Genomic DNA, 20885 nt, shown 5'->3' with positions numbered 1-20885 from the left:
CAAACAGTTAAATAAAATGAGGTGATGTCATAATGGGCTGCCATCAAATCAGCTACTTGTTACTATGCAGTTACTACACTTTGGTTGTTGTCTACAGGCTCTCTGTAATCAGTGCTTTTTATTGATCCATGCAGTTGTTGTGTTCTAGAACATACCCATCATATACTCAGCAAATTGTGATGTAATTTATCACAATAATGTATCATATTGCCCACCCCATACTGTGGATTATGTATCTATTATTTGTTTGAACAACACCATCAACCTAATACAATATAATCTAAACAGTATTGTTAATTCTAATGCTGGTGTACTCCAGGGCTCCATACTGAGACCCATTAGATTTTCTCCATAGAGAGTTCTTCAGTCTGTCTGAATGTTTTTCAAGTAAGCGGCCTGCAGGGGGAGCCGAACATTTGAATTCAGACGTTCAGATAACTTCCACTGCCAGCTTCCTGGGCTTGGCATCATTGACCTTTGCCCTAATTCTGGCCGCCTAGCTGGACCTTTCTAAAGCTGCGTCCAAAACAGCTCCCTTTTATACATATGGTGCACTTTTTGTGTGTAGAAGACCACTGCTGTACCAGACCATTGACCAAGACCGTTGTGTCCTGTGTAGCACACTATATAGGAAGCAGGGAGCCATTTGAGGTTCAGCCTAAATCTTGGCGTCCAGCATCTCCAGGAAGAGCTTATGCATTGGGACGCGTCCCTCCATGTGCAGACGGCAGAAGCACTGGACGGCTCTCTGGGCGGTCTGTCTGAGCAGGGGGAGGGTCATCAGGAGCCGACCGGCGCGATGGGGCTCGGAGGGACGCTGGACACTCTCATAGTCCTGCAGGGCTTCGTGGAGGCCGTCCTGAAACCGCAGCACCGCGTCCCCACTCTCAACGTTCTCAGCGTCTGAAGGAAAGAAATCCGTGGTCAAGGTCACAAAGGGCGCCAATCAAATTTAGACAATTTCTCCCAAAAATTTCACCCAAACGTAGTGAATCAGCTGTGTCTGGTGTCTGAAGTTTGCTCCTTTCATTTTAGCACTGGAGCTACGAGGCTATATGTAGCTAACAGATAATAGGAGCTTATACCCCACCAATTAGCATGATGCTAACTCAGCAAACCTGAATTAGACTTGATTATGTGATAACAGTATGACAAACTGTTATTTTTTTAAAAAACCTGTGCTATACGTTATAGTTTTGTGCATTTTTCTAGATTTTTATTTATTTATTTAACATTTTTACAGAATGTTCTACACAGCATCTAAATTCATGTGTGTTAATTTCTTAAAAATGAAAAAAATATTAGAATATAATGTATAGATTATGTAGCCACAAACTTGCATAACATTAATTTCAGGGCAGTTAACATGTGAACTATACAGGGAATAGTAAGTGAGTAAATGAATGAGTGAATTATGTGACATGGGGAATTGTGACTGAGTGAACTATACAGGGCATAGTCAACGAGTAAACAAGTGAATTATGTAAATGAGTGAAGTGAACTATGTAGAGCATGTAAACGAGTGAATTATGTTGGACATAGTGAATACATGAGTGATTTGTTGAGGGCATAGTGAATGAGAGTAAATGAACAAGTGAACTATGTAGGCAATAGTGAATAATTGAACAAGTGAACTATGTAATCAATGGTAAATAATTGAATAAGTGAACTATGTAGGCAATAGTGAATAGCTGAACAAGTGAACTATGTACGCAATAGTGAGTAACTGAACAAGTGAACTATGTAGGCAATAGTGAATAACTGAACAAGTAACCTATGTACACAATAGTGAGTATTTGAACAAGTGAACTGTGTAGGGCAATAGTGAATAATTGAATAAGTGAACTATGTAGGCAATAGTGAATAACTGAAAAAGTAACCTATGTACACAATAGTGAGTATTTGAACAAGTGAACTATGTAGGCAATAGTGAATTATTGAACAAGTAACCTTTGTACGCAATAGTGAATAATTAAAGGAGTGAACTGTGCAGGCAATAGTGAACAACGTGAACAAGTGAACAATGTAGAGAATAGTGAGTAATTGAACAAGTGACCTATATACGCAATAGTGAGTAATTGAACAAGTGAACTATGTAGGGAATAGTGAATGACTGAACAAGTAACCTATGTATGCAATAGTGAATTAGGTGAACGTGTGAACTACATAGCGCTTGGTAAATAAGTGAATGAGTGAACTATACAGGGCAGAGTCAACATGTAAACTATGTAGGCAATTATGAATGCATGAACAGCTCTATTTTATAGGTAACAGTGAATTAATGAAATGGAGCACAACGTAGAACATAAATGAACCAGTGAACTGTGCAGGTTACACTGAGTGAGTGAGTGAAGCAGACAGGGCACAGCAAGCGACCGAACAAGTGAAGTGCACGCACAGTGAACGAGTGAGCGAGTGAAATGTTTGGCCAAGGTCGTGTGGGGCCCCCGGCTGTTTGGGTGAAGGCCTGTTCAGGTGTTAAACACGCTCTGTTGTGTTTGTTTGAAACCGTGTCGGATCACATTGTTTACCATATTTATCCTTTATTTCTGCTTAATGGACTGAACAGGGACGTCTGCTTGGTTACCGTCTTTAGAGCCGACACAGACGGACCTTTTTATTCAGGAGTGAAAGCAGCGTTTCCTCTGACCACGCAGCCCCTGCAGGCTGAGAGGCCAGGCTAATGGGTTTAGGGGTCCTGCGTTAGAGCCCTGGCACTGAGTGGGGGCGGGGTTGGGGCTTGGATGGATTTATTGATCCGGCTGTGGGCTGGAGCTGCTCCTCACTGTCCTGCTATTGATTGCTTTTTCTCCTGCCCACTGACTCAGAATTAGTGAGTATGATTCAGTAACGGAAAACAGATTTTGGAGGGAAAAAGAGGCCTAGGATTCCCCAGAGCCAACTGAACTGTCATATTTAAAGAGAATTCCATCTTATTTTCTTATTTGTTTATAATTCAGTGGTCATCGTTTATAGTAATAGAAACCAGATGTCCTCTAAAAAGCTCAGAATACATGTTCTGTCCATTTCTATTGGATGGTTCTCGAAGTAAGAGGTTCAGTTTGGTGTACCTGAGTTGGCGAGGGCCATGGCCTTCAGCGTGACGGCCTCCTCCTGGCTGAGGTTCAGCTGTTGGTATTTTGTGGTCAGATGTCTGAGAGGCGTGTAAAGGTCCAGCAGGCCGGCCGCTCTGGCCTGAGCTTCGTTCAGCCGCAGATTCTCCGCAAACTGCAGCTCCTGAGGACAACCCTGAGACCTCCAGACCACACACAGCAGCAGAGCCTCCATCCAGCCACTCTGCAGCAGAGCCATCTGATCCACCAGAGAGAGCGTGGAGAACCCTGAACGATGGACAGGTCAGTTAGGAAAGGGTTCAGTTTATTTTTCTTTTTATTTATTAATTTTTTTTTTATCAATCACATTATTTTTCCTTTTGTTTACACAGTTTGAAAATGCCAAATGCCTTTTACAACGTGTTCATGATGAATGGACCATATAAATGCTCCAAAATTGCTGCTCCCTTTTGCCGTGGGCTGGAGGTTAGGGAACCAGCCGTGTGACCGGAAGGTTGCCGGTTCAGTCCGGGGGGGGGATTAGATTTTGTTGGCCAAACTTTCACGTTAATGAAAGGACTGAGAAACAGTGCTTAGGTGATAGACAGCAGTGATCTTAGAGAAGTGTAAGATACCTGGGATGTGTTTGGCCCAGCCGATCATGACCAGGAGCTCCCTGTTTAAAAGGTCACATAAGGTCAGCAGGGTGTTGAGGTCAGTGTCTTGGATGGAGGGGTCCGGGGACGCCCTCAGCGGAGCCGGCTCAGACACCAGAAGCTGGGAAATGACCTTATTTCCTGGAAAACATACAAATTTGATCATTAAAAAGAATCATGACGCTCGTATTTACTCTCATCGGCCATTTTATTAGAAACACCTGCCTCATAGGTGCACTTTGTATGTTTATGGCCGGGTTTGAGACAAATTTTGATGTGAAAAAAGTCTGTATCTCTATCAGCTGCTCTACTCCAGCTCAAATTCCTGAAGATAACAGGACATTTGTGCCACAAGTTGCAAGATAAGAGTCTCTCTCACGGTGTGTGGTGGGATTTAAACCTGTGTTATCTCTCAGTGGAGCAGCATTACAGGCCTCGGTCAGCTGTGCATGACTGCAGCTCTAACAGTTCAGAGATGCCAGGCAGAGCGGAGCAGGCAGAGGACCATTTTAATGAGTGCTGGAGTCGCTCCCACCATCTCCCACCGAACCCCTGCTAGATGCAGCCTTTATTCATCTGCCACTGTAGATAGAATCCACATCTATCTATTCTAAGCAAATTTTAAAAATGTGCATAAAAACACATGAAATGTGAAAAAATGCCATAAATGTAATGATATTTACTGCCAGATGAAAAAAATGCAACGTCAGGACTGACGTCCACAGAGGTTCGGTGGGCAGCAGCAAATAATACATGCACTCTTGAAAAAATGGTTCTTCAACCATTTTCATGCTCATAGCGTTCTTTGCATCAAGAAATGGTTCTTCAGATTAAAGGAGAAGGTGTTGTATATGGGTCTAAGTAGAACCTTTTTGAAAAAGGTTCTATATGGCGCCAAACAAGGTCCTTCTATTGTTACAATGTCAACAATTGCAAGAACCTTTTTTGGTGCTATATAGAACAATATAAAACATCAATCAGAAGAACCATTTCACATGCAAAAAACCATTTAGGGATTCAGAGGGTTCTTTGAGTGTTCATGGTTCTATGTAGAATCATTGCCTTTACCAAAGAACTGTTGAAGAACCATCTTTTTAAGAGTGTAGTAAAGAGATTATAAAGGTTCTGTAAAAAAAACGCCGGTCTTGTAGTCAGAAACTGACCAATGATGAATAGAGGAGGCTGATAAACTGTACAGCAACAGATTAACTACAGTCTGAAACAGAACACCTACATAGAGGGGCTGTAAGGTGTTTCTAATAAAGTGGCCAGTGAGTGGAAGCACAAGGTGGGTGTTTCTAATAAAGTGGCCAGTGAGTGGAAGCAAAAGGTGGGTGTTTCTAATAAAGTGGCCAGTGAGTGGAAGTACAAGATGGGTGTTTCTAACAAAGTGGCCAGTGAGTGTAGGAGTGATTTAATGAGTAAAAATGGGATTTAACTGGGAAACGTTTGAGGGCACTTACGGACTGATTTGACTGGATGTATGTAAGGTGTTTTGATAAAGACGGACAGGCTGGAGTCCACTCTCCTTTTATACTTCTGCCGGCCTCCTCTCACTCGATCCATACGCACACCTGCACACATTAACACACATCATTAACACACAGTATTAACACACATCATTAACACAGTAATACTGGACTGATAAATTTGGGTTCCTTAAAACAAGCTTGATTTCTTGTAACTGAAAACCAGCCCTAAAAATGGTATTTGATGATCTAAACACAGTGAACTAGGTGTGTAAAAATGCATAGAAATAAAAGTAATAATAATAATAATAATAATAATAATAATAATAATAATCACATTCTCAGTCTGTTTTCTGTTTTTGAATGTAAACAAGTTTTAAATCCCCGGTTTATTATATCCAAGAGCTTATTATGCAGTAACTACATGTGCTACAAGGCAAACGCTATAGACGTGTGTAACTGACGTTTAGGCCATTTAAGGGGATAAAAGTAATTCTGAGTTGTACCAAAATAATCCAATCCAATCAAATTGTGAATCATTTGAACTGTTTGAATCACTGAATCGTTTCTTAACGAGCCTTAATCAAACTGATCTGCTGTGAGATTTACTCTGTAATGGTCTAATGATAAAGTCTAATGACCAGCTCACCCTCTCTCATCATGCCGGCCCGCAGACACTTCTGGAAGCGGCAGGCCTGACACGCTTTCCTCCGTCTCTTCGTGATCTCACACTCGTTCACCACCGGGCAGCTGTACTCGATATTTCCTGGAACATCAGCACACAGACTAATAAATACAAATCAATAAGCAAAAAATAATCGATACAAACTGCAAAAACAATAAATACAAACACTCTGAAAAATCTGAACTTTCTTTGATCACATCTTACAGAGAGACAGAAGGACAGAGAGATAGACACATAGACAGATTGACAGACAGACAGACAGACAGATAGACAAGCAGACAGACAGACAGACAGAACTGTAGGCTAGGCTGAAAGTGCAGAAGACACTAACCACTCCAGTCTGTTCAGTTCAGTCTCTGTAATATTGATTTGGACATTAATGTTCATATCAAAGCTGTTAAACTGTCCAGGCCGTATAAATCAAAGCTGGATTAAAACCGTATTGTTGCGCTTTAGTCTGACAAGCTGAGCTTTCACACAGAAATCCATAGAGAGCCAGACAGTGTCTGTATTGATTTAACAACGTCGCATAGCTTCATAACCACAGCCACGTTAAACAAACACAGCAGCTTCCAAGACAAAGAGTATTGATGAGTGTCCATCACCCATTACTGCCCACACACACAGTCCAGGCTGTTGTTTTTGGGAGGGGGGGTTTTTAATCAATGAACTCTGCTCTAATAAAAAGAGTCCCAGTCGGAGAATCTCTGGGATTCAGGCTTTACTTTCCAGCTGCAGCGCTTCATCAATATATTGATAACCTCCTCATATAGTATTAAGACTTTAATAAGCCTGATCTGCCCGCGGGCAGTGCCAACAACATAGACACCCTAAGCGTCCACTTCGGTTTTGGGTAACAAAGAGCAGATTTATTCGTTGGGTTTTCCAATAGCTGTTAATTTTACCTCAGAATAACCTGATCAGAATCAGTTAAACGAGCCCCGTCAATATTTACACACCATCACTGCGCTCATCACACACAGACTCCAATAAACGACCGTCAGTAACTCTACCAGGGTACAGTCTTTAAGAGTAGAGGGTCCTAAATGGTTTTGCCTTGGATGTAACGTTCTAGATAACCCTTTTTTGCGTTTATTTTGTACTGGGGGAAAAGTCGAAACAGGTTCTATATAATACCCAAATGTTTCTATGACCTGTAACAATAACCGAACCCTTTTTGGTAGAAATGTAAATATATTAGAAAATATATTATATATTATATATTATATATTAAGAAACATAAAATAATTAAAAAAAAATGTTCTTTCAAGAAATATATACAACGTTCTTCGTCATGCAAAGAACCATTCAAGCATTTAAATGGTTCTGTGAGTTGTTATGGTTCTACATGTACATTCTTAAAGGTTCTATGACTTGTAACAATACTGGAACCCTGGTGATATATAGAACCATTTTTTAAAAGAACCAGTTAACCAGGCCAAGAGTCATTTTTGTATTTAAACGGTTCTATAATATGTTGTCACAGTTCCATACATACACACTGTCTTTACTTGAATAACTATGTTTTAAAGGTATAAGAAGGAATTAACATTCCAATTGAATTTTATTATATATATATATATTTTATTTATATACTTATATATTATATATTCTACTTATTTAATAGTATTTAATAATTTATTTATAATTTATTTATTTATTTATTTTTGCTGTCACACAAAAACTTTTTAGCTACTTTTTTTTTTGGTTTTTGACATAATTTGAAAGTGTCTGTTGTTCTTTACATTGTGTGTGAATTTCATGATGAATGAACCAAAAGAAACGACCCAAAATTACTTGGAAAAAAGTCTGGTTCCATAGACTTACATTAAAAGTAGAGTATGTTTCTTCTTTCTTCTGTAAAGTTACCCTTTTTGGGATATAAAGTTGTGTTCCGACAACACTAAAATATATGTATTTGTATGTATATGTATGTGTGTATATATATATATAAATACATAGATAGACACACATATATACTTGAGTCAGTTATTTGACTGTAACACACTGAGTCTTCACACGAAAATCAATCCCAGCTCGGCTCCAGGCTGGCAGGACACTGTTAGCTGAAGTGTTTGAATACAGTATTGATCACTTCATTAATTAGGACCGGCGCTTTTCTCAAATAGCCTGAACCCCCCTCATTCACCCCAATGCACACTTGTACAGAGTCTCAGCCCACTCACACCGCCTTCTATTGAAATTTCAGTTTTCGGTGTGCTAGTCCTCAGTTAAGCAGGAATAAATCCGTACAGCAGCTCTGGGCTGTGCTCAGTGTGTCTCTGTAGAGGGTGTGTTCACTTATTCACACTTAGAGAATCATGGAGTTTGACCGGGAGTGTTCACTGAGGACGTTTGGTTTGGCCTGCCAGAAAACTCACCCCCTCTTAAGAGATAATTCATTGAAAATTTACCCCTAAGAGAACAAACCTGTTTGAATACTGCATATATTATATATACACATATATTACATACATATATATAAGTTATATGCATATGTATAAGTTCTTATTTCCCTCATAAATATGTATAACAGACAATCAAACACAAACAATCAAAATGCTGCTCGTCACTATGGGAGTGAAAGAATTGATTCAATTATGATTCTTTTAGGAAATGATTCAGTGATTCATGAGTTGATTCGATTACTCTGGAAAGATTCAGAGCTAATTTTAACGTAATACACAAAACTGTTTAACTGAAGTGTTTTAAGAGACTGAAACACATTTTAAACCTGAAACTGTATTAAACATACCTGCTTTCTTTGTTTCTATACTATTTGTATGCTGTTTTTCACTAAAGACAAAAAGTTTGTGCACCCCTGATTCAGAACAATGTTACTTGGTTACTGAACAGTAAAACACTGTCTGCAGATTTTTAGCAGAAAATGATTCAATCAGCTTAATACAAACCCGATCACTGCAGTGATGAAGTGCCTTATTTATCACATACACTCTTAAAAAAGATGGTTCTTTAGTAAAGACAGTGGTTCTATATAGAACCATGAACACTCAAAGAACCATTTGCATGCTAAAATGGTTCTCTGCATGGTGAAATGGTTCTTCAGATTGGTGGAGAATGTGTTGTGTATGGTTGTATACAGCACCAAAAAGGGTTCTGCTATTGTTGCAAGCTTGACATCGTTACAATAGCAGAACCTTTTTGGTGCTGTATAGAACCCTGACAGTGGCTCTGTATAGAACCATGAGCACTCAAAGAAACATTTGCGAAACCATTCTCTATCAATCTAACGAATGGTTTGTTAGATTGATGGAGAATGTGTTTTATATGGTTCTATATAGCACCAAAAAGGGTTCTAATATAGTTGTGATGTCAAGGTTGTTACAACAGCAGAACCCTTTTTGGTGCTATATAGAACCATATAAAACACATTCTCCATCAATCTAACAAACCATTCGTTAGATTGATAGAGAATGGTTTCGCAAATGTTTCTTTGAGGAACCATTTTTAAAAAGGTTCTATTCAGAACCATATACAACATATTCTCCATCAGTCTGAAGAACCGTTTCACCATGCAAAGAACCATTTATGCATGCAAACGGTTCTTTGAGTGTTCATGGTTCTATATAGAACCACTCTTTACTAAAGAACCCTTGAAGAACCATCTTTAGTTGCTGTGTTTTCTGTGCAGTCACCTTGGATGGTCCTCTTGAAGAACGCCTTGCAGGCTTCGCAGGACGCGACTCCGTAGTGGTAGCCGGACGCGAAGTCCCCGCAGACCAGGCAGAGGCGTTTGGGTCCGGGGTTCAGGTTGGGGATGTAGTCTCGGCTGAGGACGGAGTGCGTTTGGGCAGCGACCTGCAGGCCAGGGTGTTCCTCGGCGCCGTAGTGGGCGGGGTTAAAGGTGGCCGTGCTGCTGGAGCTGGGCGAGTCCGGGTCCAGAGAGTGACCCTGAGAGAACAGGCTGTATGCGCTGCTGTCCGATGTGCTGCTGGGGCTGAATGGAGCCGTGAAGGGGGGGCTGAGGGGGTCCACCTTCACCCCCTGTTCCCGTGGGGATGGGGGGTCATCAGTGGACGAGGGGTCCAACAGACTGTCAGTCAAACACATGCAGAACACTGTTAGCTACTGCGGGAGTGAATCTCTGACCTGATTCTGTAGGACATGATTCAGTGATTCACTACTGAGTTGATTCGCTTATTTTGGTATGATTCGGAATTATTTATTAAATTTCTAACATGAAACACTATTTAATACTATTTAATACTAATTTAATACTATTATTTCCGCATAGAGACATAGTCTTATGCAAAGGTTTGTGCACCCCAGCCATATTATATATATAAAATTCTTTTTTCCCCCTACTTTTTGTACAGCGTACTTGCGTTTGCTATATACATTTAACTTAAATATGGCATATTTATGCTAATTATAGTACATAGTTGCTATTTTTTATGTTTAAATTTTTTCCTAATATGATTCCAGCAAATACATAACAATTGTGCATTCTTTGTAGCGGATGTGCACTTACTTACAAAACATGACGAACTTTTGCATAAGACTGTAAAACACGAACCGTTTGGTGTATATATTGGTGTATATTTTTATGCATCATCAAATGTAATCAAACAGACATTTTCCTTTTTTTGTAGCATTAAACAACATTAGCTGTAGCTTAATTAGACATTGAAACACAAGCGAACACAATGCTAATCTGCTGTAGTTACTGTCGTCTGAAAACAAAACAATCAAACTTTTAAAACTTTAGTGCGCAGCTTTCACTCTGGTGGCAGTTTTAAATGGAAATTTAAATGCATGAGACTATTTATGTTTATCTGTAAAAATGCAAACATCCTAAACTTAAGTGAACTTTGTGATGTGCATTAAAGAAGGAAATCATGAAACAGAGTAAATTGGTGGACATTCAAATGCACAATAACATAAACGTAGATTGCCTCTTTATTATTTTGAACTATACTGCAACCTACAAACATTAATAATTTAGAGGGATTTTCTAATTTGAGTGTATTGTTTTCAGTTCCAATGCAAGTTTAAAATCAACATTTACAAAATCAAACACTTTTGGTTGATATTAAATGCATAGTATTTATTGTAACTTAAAGAAACTTTTTAATTAAATGTAATCTTTTAGTTCTGGTGGTAATTTGCAAATAACTTTTCCATAATCATTAGATTTGGCAGATGCATAACAGAATTATTTATGAATTTATTTAATTATTTACTTTACATTCCACATTACATAACGGTGGTTATAGCTGAATAAGATGTACAGTCGTATATTGTGCTCCTCTGCTCAATGTTGTTGTTGAGTGTTAATAAGTTACACATCCTCTACAGAGACACACTTCTGCACATTTTAATACACAATGACTGTTTATTTGCTGAATTTAACATATTGGGGAGAAAAATAAAACAAATTAATGTGCAAAAGTTATGGCACAGTTTATATTTTATGTTTTGTCCCAATATGTTAAACCCAGCAAATAAATAGAACCTGAAATAAAATTAAATTTTGCAGAGAAATGCCACATTTATGTGTTTTCCTTTAGAAAATCAACCTTTTGGGGGCGCACAAACTTTTGCACATGACTGCATATGGCACACATATGTGTCATTCTTTCTTATTGATTGATAAATTACTGATACAGTGTACAGTGACCCTTTCTCACTCACTGACAGCACTAAATGGTCTAAATCGACAAATCTATGACCGTTATTATTAATCACTGTAAGTGTCTCAGTGTCGTACCTGTTTTGCTGGTTCAGGAAGTGAAAGTCGTCACTCAAGCAAAACTCCTTCAGCTCCATCATCCAGATTCCACGAAGAGAGCTCGGAGGTGAGAGGAGAACGAAGACAGGAGAGAAAGGAGAGAGAGAGACAGAGAGACAGAGAGGAGTGCTGACACACTAAAGCCGGCCCGCTGGAGCCTCAGGGCTATTTAACCACTGAACTCTGAGGGAGGCGGAGTCTGGAGCTCTAATCCTCACACAGGTGGGTGAAACCTTCTCCTGCTGGACCAAATCCTCCCACGGTGAGACTCGGCTCAGTCACTTCATCACTGATCTCCTCATAAAACAGGAACATCCTGCATCCTTTTACTGCAGGGGTGCGCAAACTTTTAATCACAGGGGGCCAAAGTGTAAAGCTTGTGGTGCATCAAATAGACAAAACAGTATACAAACAAAGAAGGAAGGCAGGTTTTAAATTTAGTTTTTATGAATGTATTTTATAACATTACACTACTTTTTTGCTACTGAAATACTCAAAAACATCACTTTAAAATGTAAATCAGTATTAAGTATAGTATAGTATAGAATAGTATAGTACAGTATAGTATAGTATAGCATAGAATAGTATAGTATAGTATAGTATAGCATAGTATAGTATAGTATAGTATAGAATAGTATAGTATAGCATAGAATAGTATAGTACAGTATAGTATAGTATAGTATAGCATAGAATAGTATAGTATAGTATAGTATAGAATAGAATAGTATAGTACAGTATAGTATAGTATAGCATAGAATAGTATAGTATAGTATAGTATAGTATAGCATAGTATAGTATAGTATAGTATAGAATAGTATAGTATAGCATAGAATAGTATAGTACAGTATAGTATAGTATAGCATAGAATAGTATAGTATAGTATAGTATAGAATAGTATAGTATAGCATAGAATAGTATAGTATAGTATAGAATAGTATAGTATAGTATAGCATAGTATAGCATAGTATAGCATAGAATAGTATAGTATAGTATAGAATAGTATATATAATATATACAATAGTATAGTATGTAGTAAAATATGTTTGTTCTCTGATTGGTTCATGAGGGTACAGGCCAAATCAAACACCCTCATATGCAGCCCTGCTTTACTGCATGGTGTTGCCATAAAGCAACAATTACTCCTTATAATGTTTGGCCTGATTACAAAATAAAAGTCCTGGTTGTTTCTTATCCTTTGGGATACTGAAGGCTTCATGTGGAATATGATGGACTTTCATCTGATCAAAGGCCTTCTTGTTGCAGTTTGTACTGCTTTTTCCCACACTATCACACGATGTTCTCAAACTGTGTATAGTTCAATATTTATAAACATTAATATTCATAGTTCAATAAGAACAGAAACACTGTGGGAATTTAACATCTCTTTTTCATAAATTAAACCAGTTTAGCTGCTATAAGTTTGATACAACACAATAAAATGTAGTTAATGCAGTTGTTGCCATGTGGAAATGCGATCTGAAATTAGAGTAAATGTATACACTGCAAATTTTATCAACATATTTATCTTCATATGTCTTTCTATATTCTTAAAATATTAATGCATATATGGTGGTTATGCATGTTTTTGTATGGTTGGATGATGAATGTACTAATGTGACACAAGCTGTTGCCATATGGCAACAAAGAAGCAAAGTACCCCACTTAAAATAAATAAATAAATAAATAAATAAATAAATAAGTATTTCTCAAAATTATGCAATTTAGCAACAAGAAAACATTTTGTTTCAATTAAAAATGTTTAAATAATTTATTTAAAAACTAACCGTTATTTGGGACAAATTTATAGTATTAATACACACAATTAACCTGCCCATATTTTTATTTTGAATAATGTGCTTTAAAAGGCCTAATTCTGCACTATTAGTACTCTCTCTAGTTGTATGTATGTGTGTGTGTGTGTGTTTGTGTGTGTGTGTGTGTGTGTGTGTGTGTTTGTCTGTGTGTGTGTGTGTGTGTGTGTGTGTGTTGTGTGTGTGTGTGTTTGTCTGTGTGTGTGTGTGTGTGTGTGTGTGTTTGTGTGTGTGTGTGTGTGTGTGTGTGTGTGTGTGTTTGTGTGTGTGTGTGCTGTGAGGATAATTACAGTTTTAGTTAAACAGGTATGTTGTGTGTAAATAGATACATTTCCAGAACCTGCTGTGTTGAATCTACTAAAATAAACCGGTCCGATCAGCAGCGGTGCAGCACTTCCCCCGACCCGCTTACAGCGCTGTTTACGCTCAAAACAGACAAGTTTCTGCACTGGAAACAACGGCCACCCTGCACAATAACACACACTGCTACACTGACTGACCGCAGAGCAGCCACCTCAGTTTAATCAGTCATACTACAAATAATCAGTTACACTGTATATACATGATCAGCTATACTGTATATACTGTTATACTGTGTATGTATAATCAGGTAAATTGCATATAATCAGTAACACTATATAATCATTATACTGTATATACTGAGGTATAGTGTATACATAATCAGTTACACTATATATAATTAGGTATACTGTATATAATCAGCTATACTGTATATATTAAGTTACATCATAATTACACTGTATATAATCAATTATACTGTATATAATCAGGTATACTGTATATAATTAGTTATACTGTATATACAACCAGTGACACTGTATATAATCAGTTATACTGTATATAATCAGGTATATAGTACATATAATCAGTTACACTGTATATAATCAGGTATATAGTACATATAATCAGTTACACTATATATAATCAGGAATACTGTATATAATCAGCTATACTGTATATATTAAGTTACACGGTATACATAATTACACTGTATATAATCAGTTACACTGTATATAATCAGGTACACTGTATATAATCAGCTATACTGTATATACTAAGTTACACAGTGTATATAATCAGTTACACTTTAAATTTAATCAGGTATACTGTATATAATTAGTTACACCATATATCATCAGTTACACTGTATAATCGACTATACTGTATATAATTAGTTTTATTGTGTATACAGAGTAACACTGTATATAATCAGTTACCCTGTACATAATCAATTATACTATATATAATCAGGTATACTATATACATAATCAGTGACACTATATATAATCAGGTATACTGTATATAATCAGTTATAATGTATGTTATACTGTATAAATAAGCAGTTAGATGACATATAATCAGTTATAATGTACATAATCAGTTATACCATATATAATCAGTTATACTTCATATACTCAGTCACATTTTAAATATTGAGCTGATCTGTTTTCAGAATGACTGAACTGAGCTGAAATATTGAGTATTAATTAAGTACAAATACATCACTAATAGTCATATTTCAGGACAGGAAACCAGTCAGGTGTGTGTTAGAGATCCTCTGGGTAACAGAGGCCTCAACAACAGGAAATACAAAAATATATTAGCTTTTAAAAAAGACACAGACATTCTGGAGCGTTATTAAGGTTCAGTTTTTCAGTTCTGTTTTCTAGTTTGCTTCTGTAGTGATTCTTAGGTAAATCTGCTTTGACCTGTATTTGAACAAAAACAGAACAAAGACATGCAATCTCATCAGCTTCACTGTTTTTGTAAACATACGTTCATTGTGAAATTGATGCTGACAGCATGTACCAAAAAGGTTGAGACAGGAGCAACTTAAGACTAGAACCGTGAAATGTTCAAAAAATAATCCTAACCCTCACCCTGACCCTAACCCTAACCCTAATCTTGACCTCAACCCATATCCTAACCCTCATATGTTTTTGAGATGTTACTGAGAGTGTTTGTTTCATCTAAAAGGACCATTAAAAATAAATGCCACAGCGTTTTTGTATCTTTTTAACTGTGAAACACGTCAAACAGAATTTACTACTCACTGCTTTCTGTTTTTTTAACTGGGCTTATACGTATAAAACCTAATATATTAAATTACATTTTGTATTGTTTTTGTTTTAACTATTTACTGGCCTCTTAAATAACAACTTAAACAGCCCAGACATTTTTTCTTATATTATATTTTTCCTAATGAGATTTTTCTGTAGTTTTTATGCACCAAAAACAGAATTTATTTTTACATGACCTCTTTTCGTCCTCTAGAGTTTATCAGGCCGTTTTTGTTGCTGTGCCTTTAAGAATGATATATGCTAATGAGCTCTGTTCTGATTCTCTGATTCACACCTTTACATTTACATACAGTTTAGCCCCGCCCATTCCCGCTGTAGGATGAATAGCCGGATGTATGTAAATGTGTTGGTTTATGTGACATCACAAAAACAACACATTCAGTATGAGCTGACACATGGACTGTATCGACCGGTATGTTTTGAGACTTTAACAGTGTTTACACCACATCAAACTGTTTGACTGAAGTAACATGAATTCAAACTCAGTTTTCCATGATACGAGCCCTTTAAGAAGGAATGAGAGGCTACATTTCTGCTAATCCGGAGCGTAAAGGTGTGAAGCGCTGAGGACGGAAGCGTTCGGCGAGTGAACTGGACGAGTGGAAGAAGTTGAGAGAGATAAAGGGAGAATCAGTGGGTCAGGCAGAGTGCAGCGTATCACGGATTACCTGCGGCAGAGCCGAGTGTCTGTGTGGGCACGTCGGTGATTAGCTGTGTGGTGATGCCAGGCCTGAAGATTGTAGATTTGCTGAGGTGACACTTTCGAGTGCACACGCTGTGCCACAGTGAAGGGCTGGAGCATCACACCACCATCTAATGCGCTCAGAGCGCTCCGTTATATAACCCCCCACCATGGCCTCTGTCACCAAGAGGTTAAAAACATTAACCATAACTGCAGATCCACCAACCTGCTTATCTGCTGAGTCCGTTTATCAGGATGTTCTAGACAGAGCTGGTCCTGACCTCCCTGGGGCCCAGAGGAAAACTCTGCAAAGGGGTCCTCCTACCTGACCCATGAACCATGTAAACCATTTGCGATTGCCACACAGTCACACCTGACACCCCAGTGCTCCCACTACAATCCTCCACCCTTTAAACCAGTCTGCTCCACCTGTCGCTCTAAGAATAAGTAGACAGAACAGAATGAGGTACAAACAATATTTATCAATAAATATTTACTCGTCTACTGACAAACTGAAGCTCCTGAAAATTATAGATGATACTGTTATTATTTTTAATAGCTGCTATCAGGCCCATTCAAGCTCTTACCTTTATACTTTCCTTTTATTTTCAAATATCAAAATACAAAACATTTTAAACTCAATATTTAATCAATAGTCAATGTCAATCCATTGCTTTCTCTTCTGCATTAGTCAGAGTTGTAACTAAAGCTTTAGGGTCTGGTACAGGGGTCGGCTACATGCGGCTCCAGAACCGCATACGGCTCTTTTACTGCCCTGTTGCGGCTCCACAGCTGAATCAGATTAGTAGGTAAAAATAAAATAATCCTCCTTTACGGTAAAATAAAGCTCTGCTGATCGTTCAACACAGTTTAACAATAAATGGTCTTAAACTCTGGAGTTAATGTAGAACTGCTAATTCACCCTTTAACCCTGAAGATCAGCGCAGACTGCTGGTCACCATAGCAACACAGACAACAATCTCGTCTAGCTAGTAGCTAACGAAACGGCAAAGGGAGAGATTTAAGATGAACATCAATAATTTGGAGACAAATGGATTTATTTGTGTTTATAATCGCTCCAGCTGGTTTCCTGATACGTTTAATCTGCAACGAGAAACTGACAAACACTAAAAAGTCCTGAACCTGAGGTCAACTCTCGTTCACCAGCTTCTTGTTCGAATTCTCCTGTTCCACCTTAAATGATGCAGCAGTTACATTCTGGCACCTCAGGCACCATTTAAGGTGGAACGGGAGAATTCAAACAAGAAGCTGGCGAATGAGAAGCGACTTCAGCCTCGTAAAAAGTTGAACGTTAAGAGACATTTTACAAGAAACTGTTCTACTTTTGAGGAAAAGTTTCCTGCTGGAGATGTGAGAAAAGTGGCTACAGCTGAGCTAAAGCTTAAAGCGGAGCAGAGTAAGTCTGTGTTTTCATTTATATTATATATTTTTAGTTTATACTAGTACATTAACACATACTGAGACATATTTACAGCCAAGATGGTAAAATGGACATAAAATGTTGTGGCTCCCAAAGTGGTTTGATTTCTGTTGAAAGGACAAAATGGCTCTTCTTAACATTTGGGTTGCGACTCCTGTCATAGATGATCACAGTCTGGACTGGACTGGACTCCACAGAGGCTGCTGCTGCAAAGCGCGAGCATCATTTTGCACATATGAACACATTAACTTGTGACGCGGTCATCTTTCTCCAACTCTGTTGCCCCTTGTGTTCATCAAATGTAATAAATAGCTGTATTTCACTCTCACTGACTAGAGCACATGTGTCAGGCTCCAGTCCTCGTAGGGCCAAAGCACTGCAGACTTCAACACGCTACCTCATTAAACACACCTGATTCAGCTCATCAGCTAATTAGCAAGGTCTTCCTGAACTGAATTCAGAGAATTAGATTATGGGTAAACGCTCCACAGCACTTTGGCCTGGAAGGTCCCTAGTTTGACATGCCAGGACTAGAGAGAGACACACTGCCCACCTAGCACAGCAACTTTTATTTGTTAGATGTTGCTGTTATTTGCTGACAACAAACACAAGTTTGTGAGTTCAGACCGTGCCTTCAACATGGCGGTGGTAGTATGAGGGAAGACTGATTGAGGGAGGGGAGGAGCTCTGAGAACTTGGGCTGGAGTTCTGTGCAGCTTCTGCCTGTAGCTAGAAGACCAGACCCCCTCATAGCTGTAGTAGGACTGATGTAGGACCTACGCAACACACAGCATAGAGGGCCAGCTCTGGTTCTATGGTTCTGTGCTTAGAGGCCATTCTAAGCTGTTGTAAAACAAAGCAATAAGCCATGGGGGTAGTACGTTACAGTAATTTTATTATGGTAAACACATCTGCTGCTGCGCAGTTTGTGTTGGTCGTCCTCTAGTCCTTCATCAGTGGTCACAGGACGCTGCCCACAGGACCCTGTTGGCTGGATGTTATTGGTTCTCAGTCCAGCAGCGACACTGAGGTGTTTAAAAACTCCAGCAGCACTGCTGTGTCTGATCCACTCGTACCAGCACAACACACACTCACACAACACCACCACGAAGTGTTACTGCAGTGCTGAGAATGATCCACCACCCAAATAGTACCTGCTCTGTGAGGGTCTGTGGGGGTCCTGACCACTGAAGAACAGGGTAACAAAGGTACGCAGAGAGACCGATGGACTACAGTCTGTAACTGTAGAACTACGGAGTGAAACTATACGGTCAGTGGAGCTGATAAAGTGGACAGTGAGTGTTGATAAGAGGAGGTGGTTTTAATGAAGTGGCTGATTGGTGTATATTGTTGCTGTTTCTCAAAGAAGTCACTGTAACGTCCGGCCTACAGTGGACTAATGCTGTAATATAAGCATTTAAAGAGGCTTTTCTCCAAAGTTAGAAATGACTCTGGAGTTCCTGATGTGGAGCAGATAAGCGAGACTTGTTTTGGGTAAGATTACACACATAATCATAATATCCTCATAACCATAATAATTAAATACCATCTTATTTATAGGGTAACAATTACTGGACCTATTCGTATTTTCCAAAATATTACACACAAAACAAAGGTCCCATAATTAACCCTTCAATGCATGAGTGTGTTCTCTAAACGCATGGTCATTGGTCGTCCAGCACCTGTACAAAGCTCAAACTGATCTACAATCCTGTAAAACTGTCAAAATAAGCAAAATTATCTGTCAAAATAGTGAGATAATCTTACTTAATAAAATTACTTAAAACTAGTAAAAAGAATTCTAGAAATAAGCTAAATAATCTTATAATAACAGCACAACCATCTTAAAATAAGAAATAAGAATAAGAAATAAGAAATATATCAAATGATGAAACTGAGAAATTTTATTTTGAAAAATATATTCCTATTTTGAATTTAATGCCAACAACACGTTCCAAAAAAGTTGGACGGGGGCCTGTTTACTATCATGTTTCATCACCTCTTCTTTGAATAACTCTGTAACCAACTGCTGTAGTTTTTCACAAATGTTTTCCTGTTCTTGTTTGATACAGGATTTCAGCTGCTCATCAGTTCAGGGTCTCCTTTGTCGTATTTTTTGTTTCACAATGTGCCAAATGTTTTCAGTGGTGACAAGTCTGGACTGCAGGCAGGTCAGTTTAGCACCCAGACTCTTTTAATACAGAGCAGTGCTGCTGTAATACATGCAGAATGTGGTTTTACATTGTCTTGCTGAAATAATCAAGGCCTTCTCTGAAAAAGACGTCGTCTGGATGGCAGCATGTCGCCAAAACATGTATATATCGTTCAGCATTAATGGTGCCTTCACAGATGTGCACATCACCCAGGCCATGTGCACTAATGCCCCCCTATACCATCATGAATACTGGCTTTTGAACTGTGCACTGATAACAAGCTGAGTGGTCTTTAGCCCGGAGGACACAGTGTCCATGATTTACAAAAAGAATTTCAAATGTTGAATCATCGGACCACAGGACACTTTTCCACTCCCCCTCAGTCCGTTTTAAATGAGCTCAGGCCCAGAGAAGGCGGCAGCGTTTCTGGATCCTGTTTATGTACAGTTCTTCTTTGCGTTTTAGAGTTTTAACTTGCATTTGTGGATGCAGTGATGAACTGTTTTCACAGACAGAGGTTTTCAGAAGTGTTTCTGAGCCCATGCAGTGATTTCCACTACAGAATCATGTCTGTTTATAATGCAGTGCTGCCTGAGGGCCCAAAGATCACGGCCAGCTAATACTGGTTTTTGGCCTTGTCCCTCACATACAGAGATTTCTCCAGATTCTCTGAGTCTTTTAATGATATTCTGTACCGTAGATGATGAAAAGCAGAAGTTCTTTGCTATTTTATGTTGAGAAACGTTATTCTTGAATTGTTGCACTATTTGATGGTGCAGTCTTTCACAGAGTGGTGAACCCCTTCATGTTACTGACCTGTTGTCAACCACCAGGTGTTTTTTTAAGCATTACACAACTTTACCAGCCTTTTGTGGCCCCCGTCCCAACTTTTTTGGAACGTGTTGCTGGCATCAAATACAAAATGGACAAATATTTTCCAAAAACAATAAAATTTCTCAGTTTCAACACTTGATATATTGTCTTTGAAGCATTTTCAATGAAATATAGGGTTTAAATGATTTGCACATCATCACATTTTATTTTTATTTACATTTTTCACAGCGTCCCATCTTTTTTAGAA

General features: G+C 38.4%; 1 protein-coding gene across 1 annotated transcript; it reads right to left on the bottom strand.

Annotated features, from left to right (window-relative positions):
• Positions 1-658: 658 nt before the first annotated feature.
• esrrd (estrogen-related receptor delta) lies at positions 659-11738 on the bottom strand. The gene is made up of 7 exons (XM_036585065.1): positions 11595-11738; positions 9520-9917; positions 5828-5944; positions 5173-5283; positions 3689-3850; positions 3072-3341; positions 659-903 (listed from the first exon to the last, which is right to left on the bottom strand). The coding sequence occupies exons 1-7, from the start codon at positions 11654-11656 to the stop codon at positions 659-661; spliced, it is 1365 nt and encodes a 454-aa protein (XP_036440958.1). The 5' UTR covers positions 11657-11738.
• Positions 11739-20885: the final 9147 nt, after the last annotated feature.

Source organism: Colossoma macropomum, unplaced genomic scaffold (assembly GCF_904425465.1).
Source record: "Colossoma macropomum unplaced genomic scaffold, Colossoma_macropomum, whole genome shotgun sequence".
Lineage (NCBI taxonomy): Eukaryota > Metazoa > Chordata > Actinopteri > Characiformes > Serrasalmidae > Colossoma > Colossoma macropomum.
Note: the sequence above shows the minus strand (reverse complement) of the source record. Positions and strands in the feature narration are given on the sequence as shown.

What these genes read in the sequence shown, in the direction of transcription:
- esrrd (XM_036585065.1), bottom strand. Translation starts at nt 11,656, where the DNA reads ATGATGGAGCTGAAGGAGTTTTGCTTGAGTGACGACTTTCACTTCCTG. An exon ending in TTCCTGAACCAGCAAAACAG is followed by an intron (nt 9,918 to 11,594) that starts GTACGACACTGA and finishes TTTGACTGACAG; the next exon opens with TCTGTTGGACCCCTCGTCCA. An exon ending in ACATCCAGTCAAATCAGTCC is followed by an intron (nt 3,851 to 5,172) that starts GTAAGTGCCCTC and finishes TATGTTTTCCAG; the next exon opens with GAAATAAGGTCATTTCCCAG.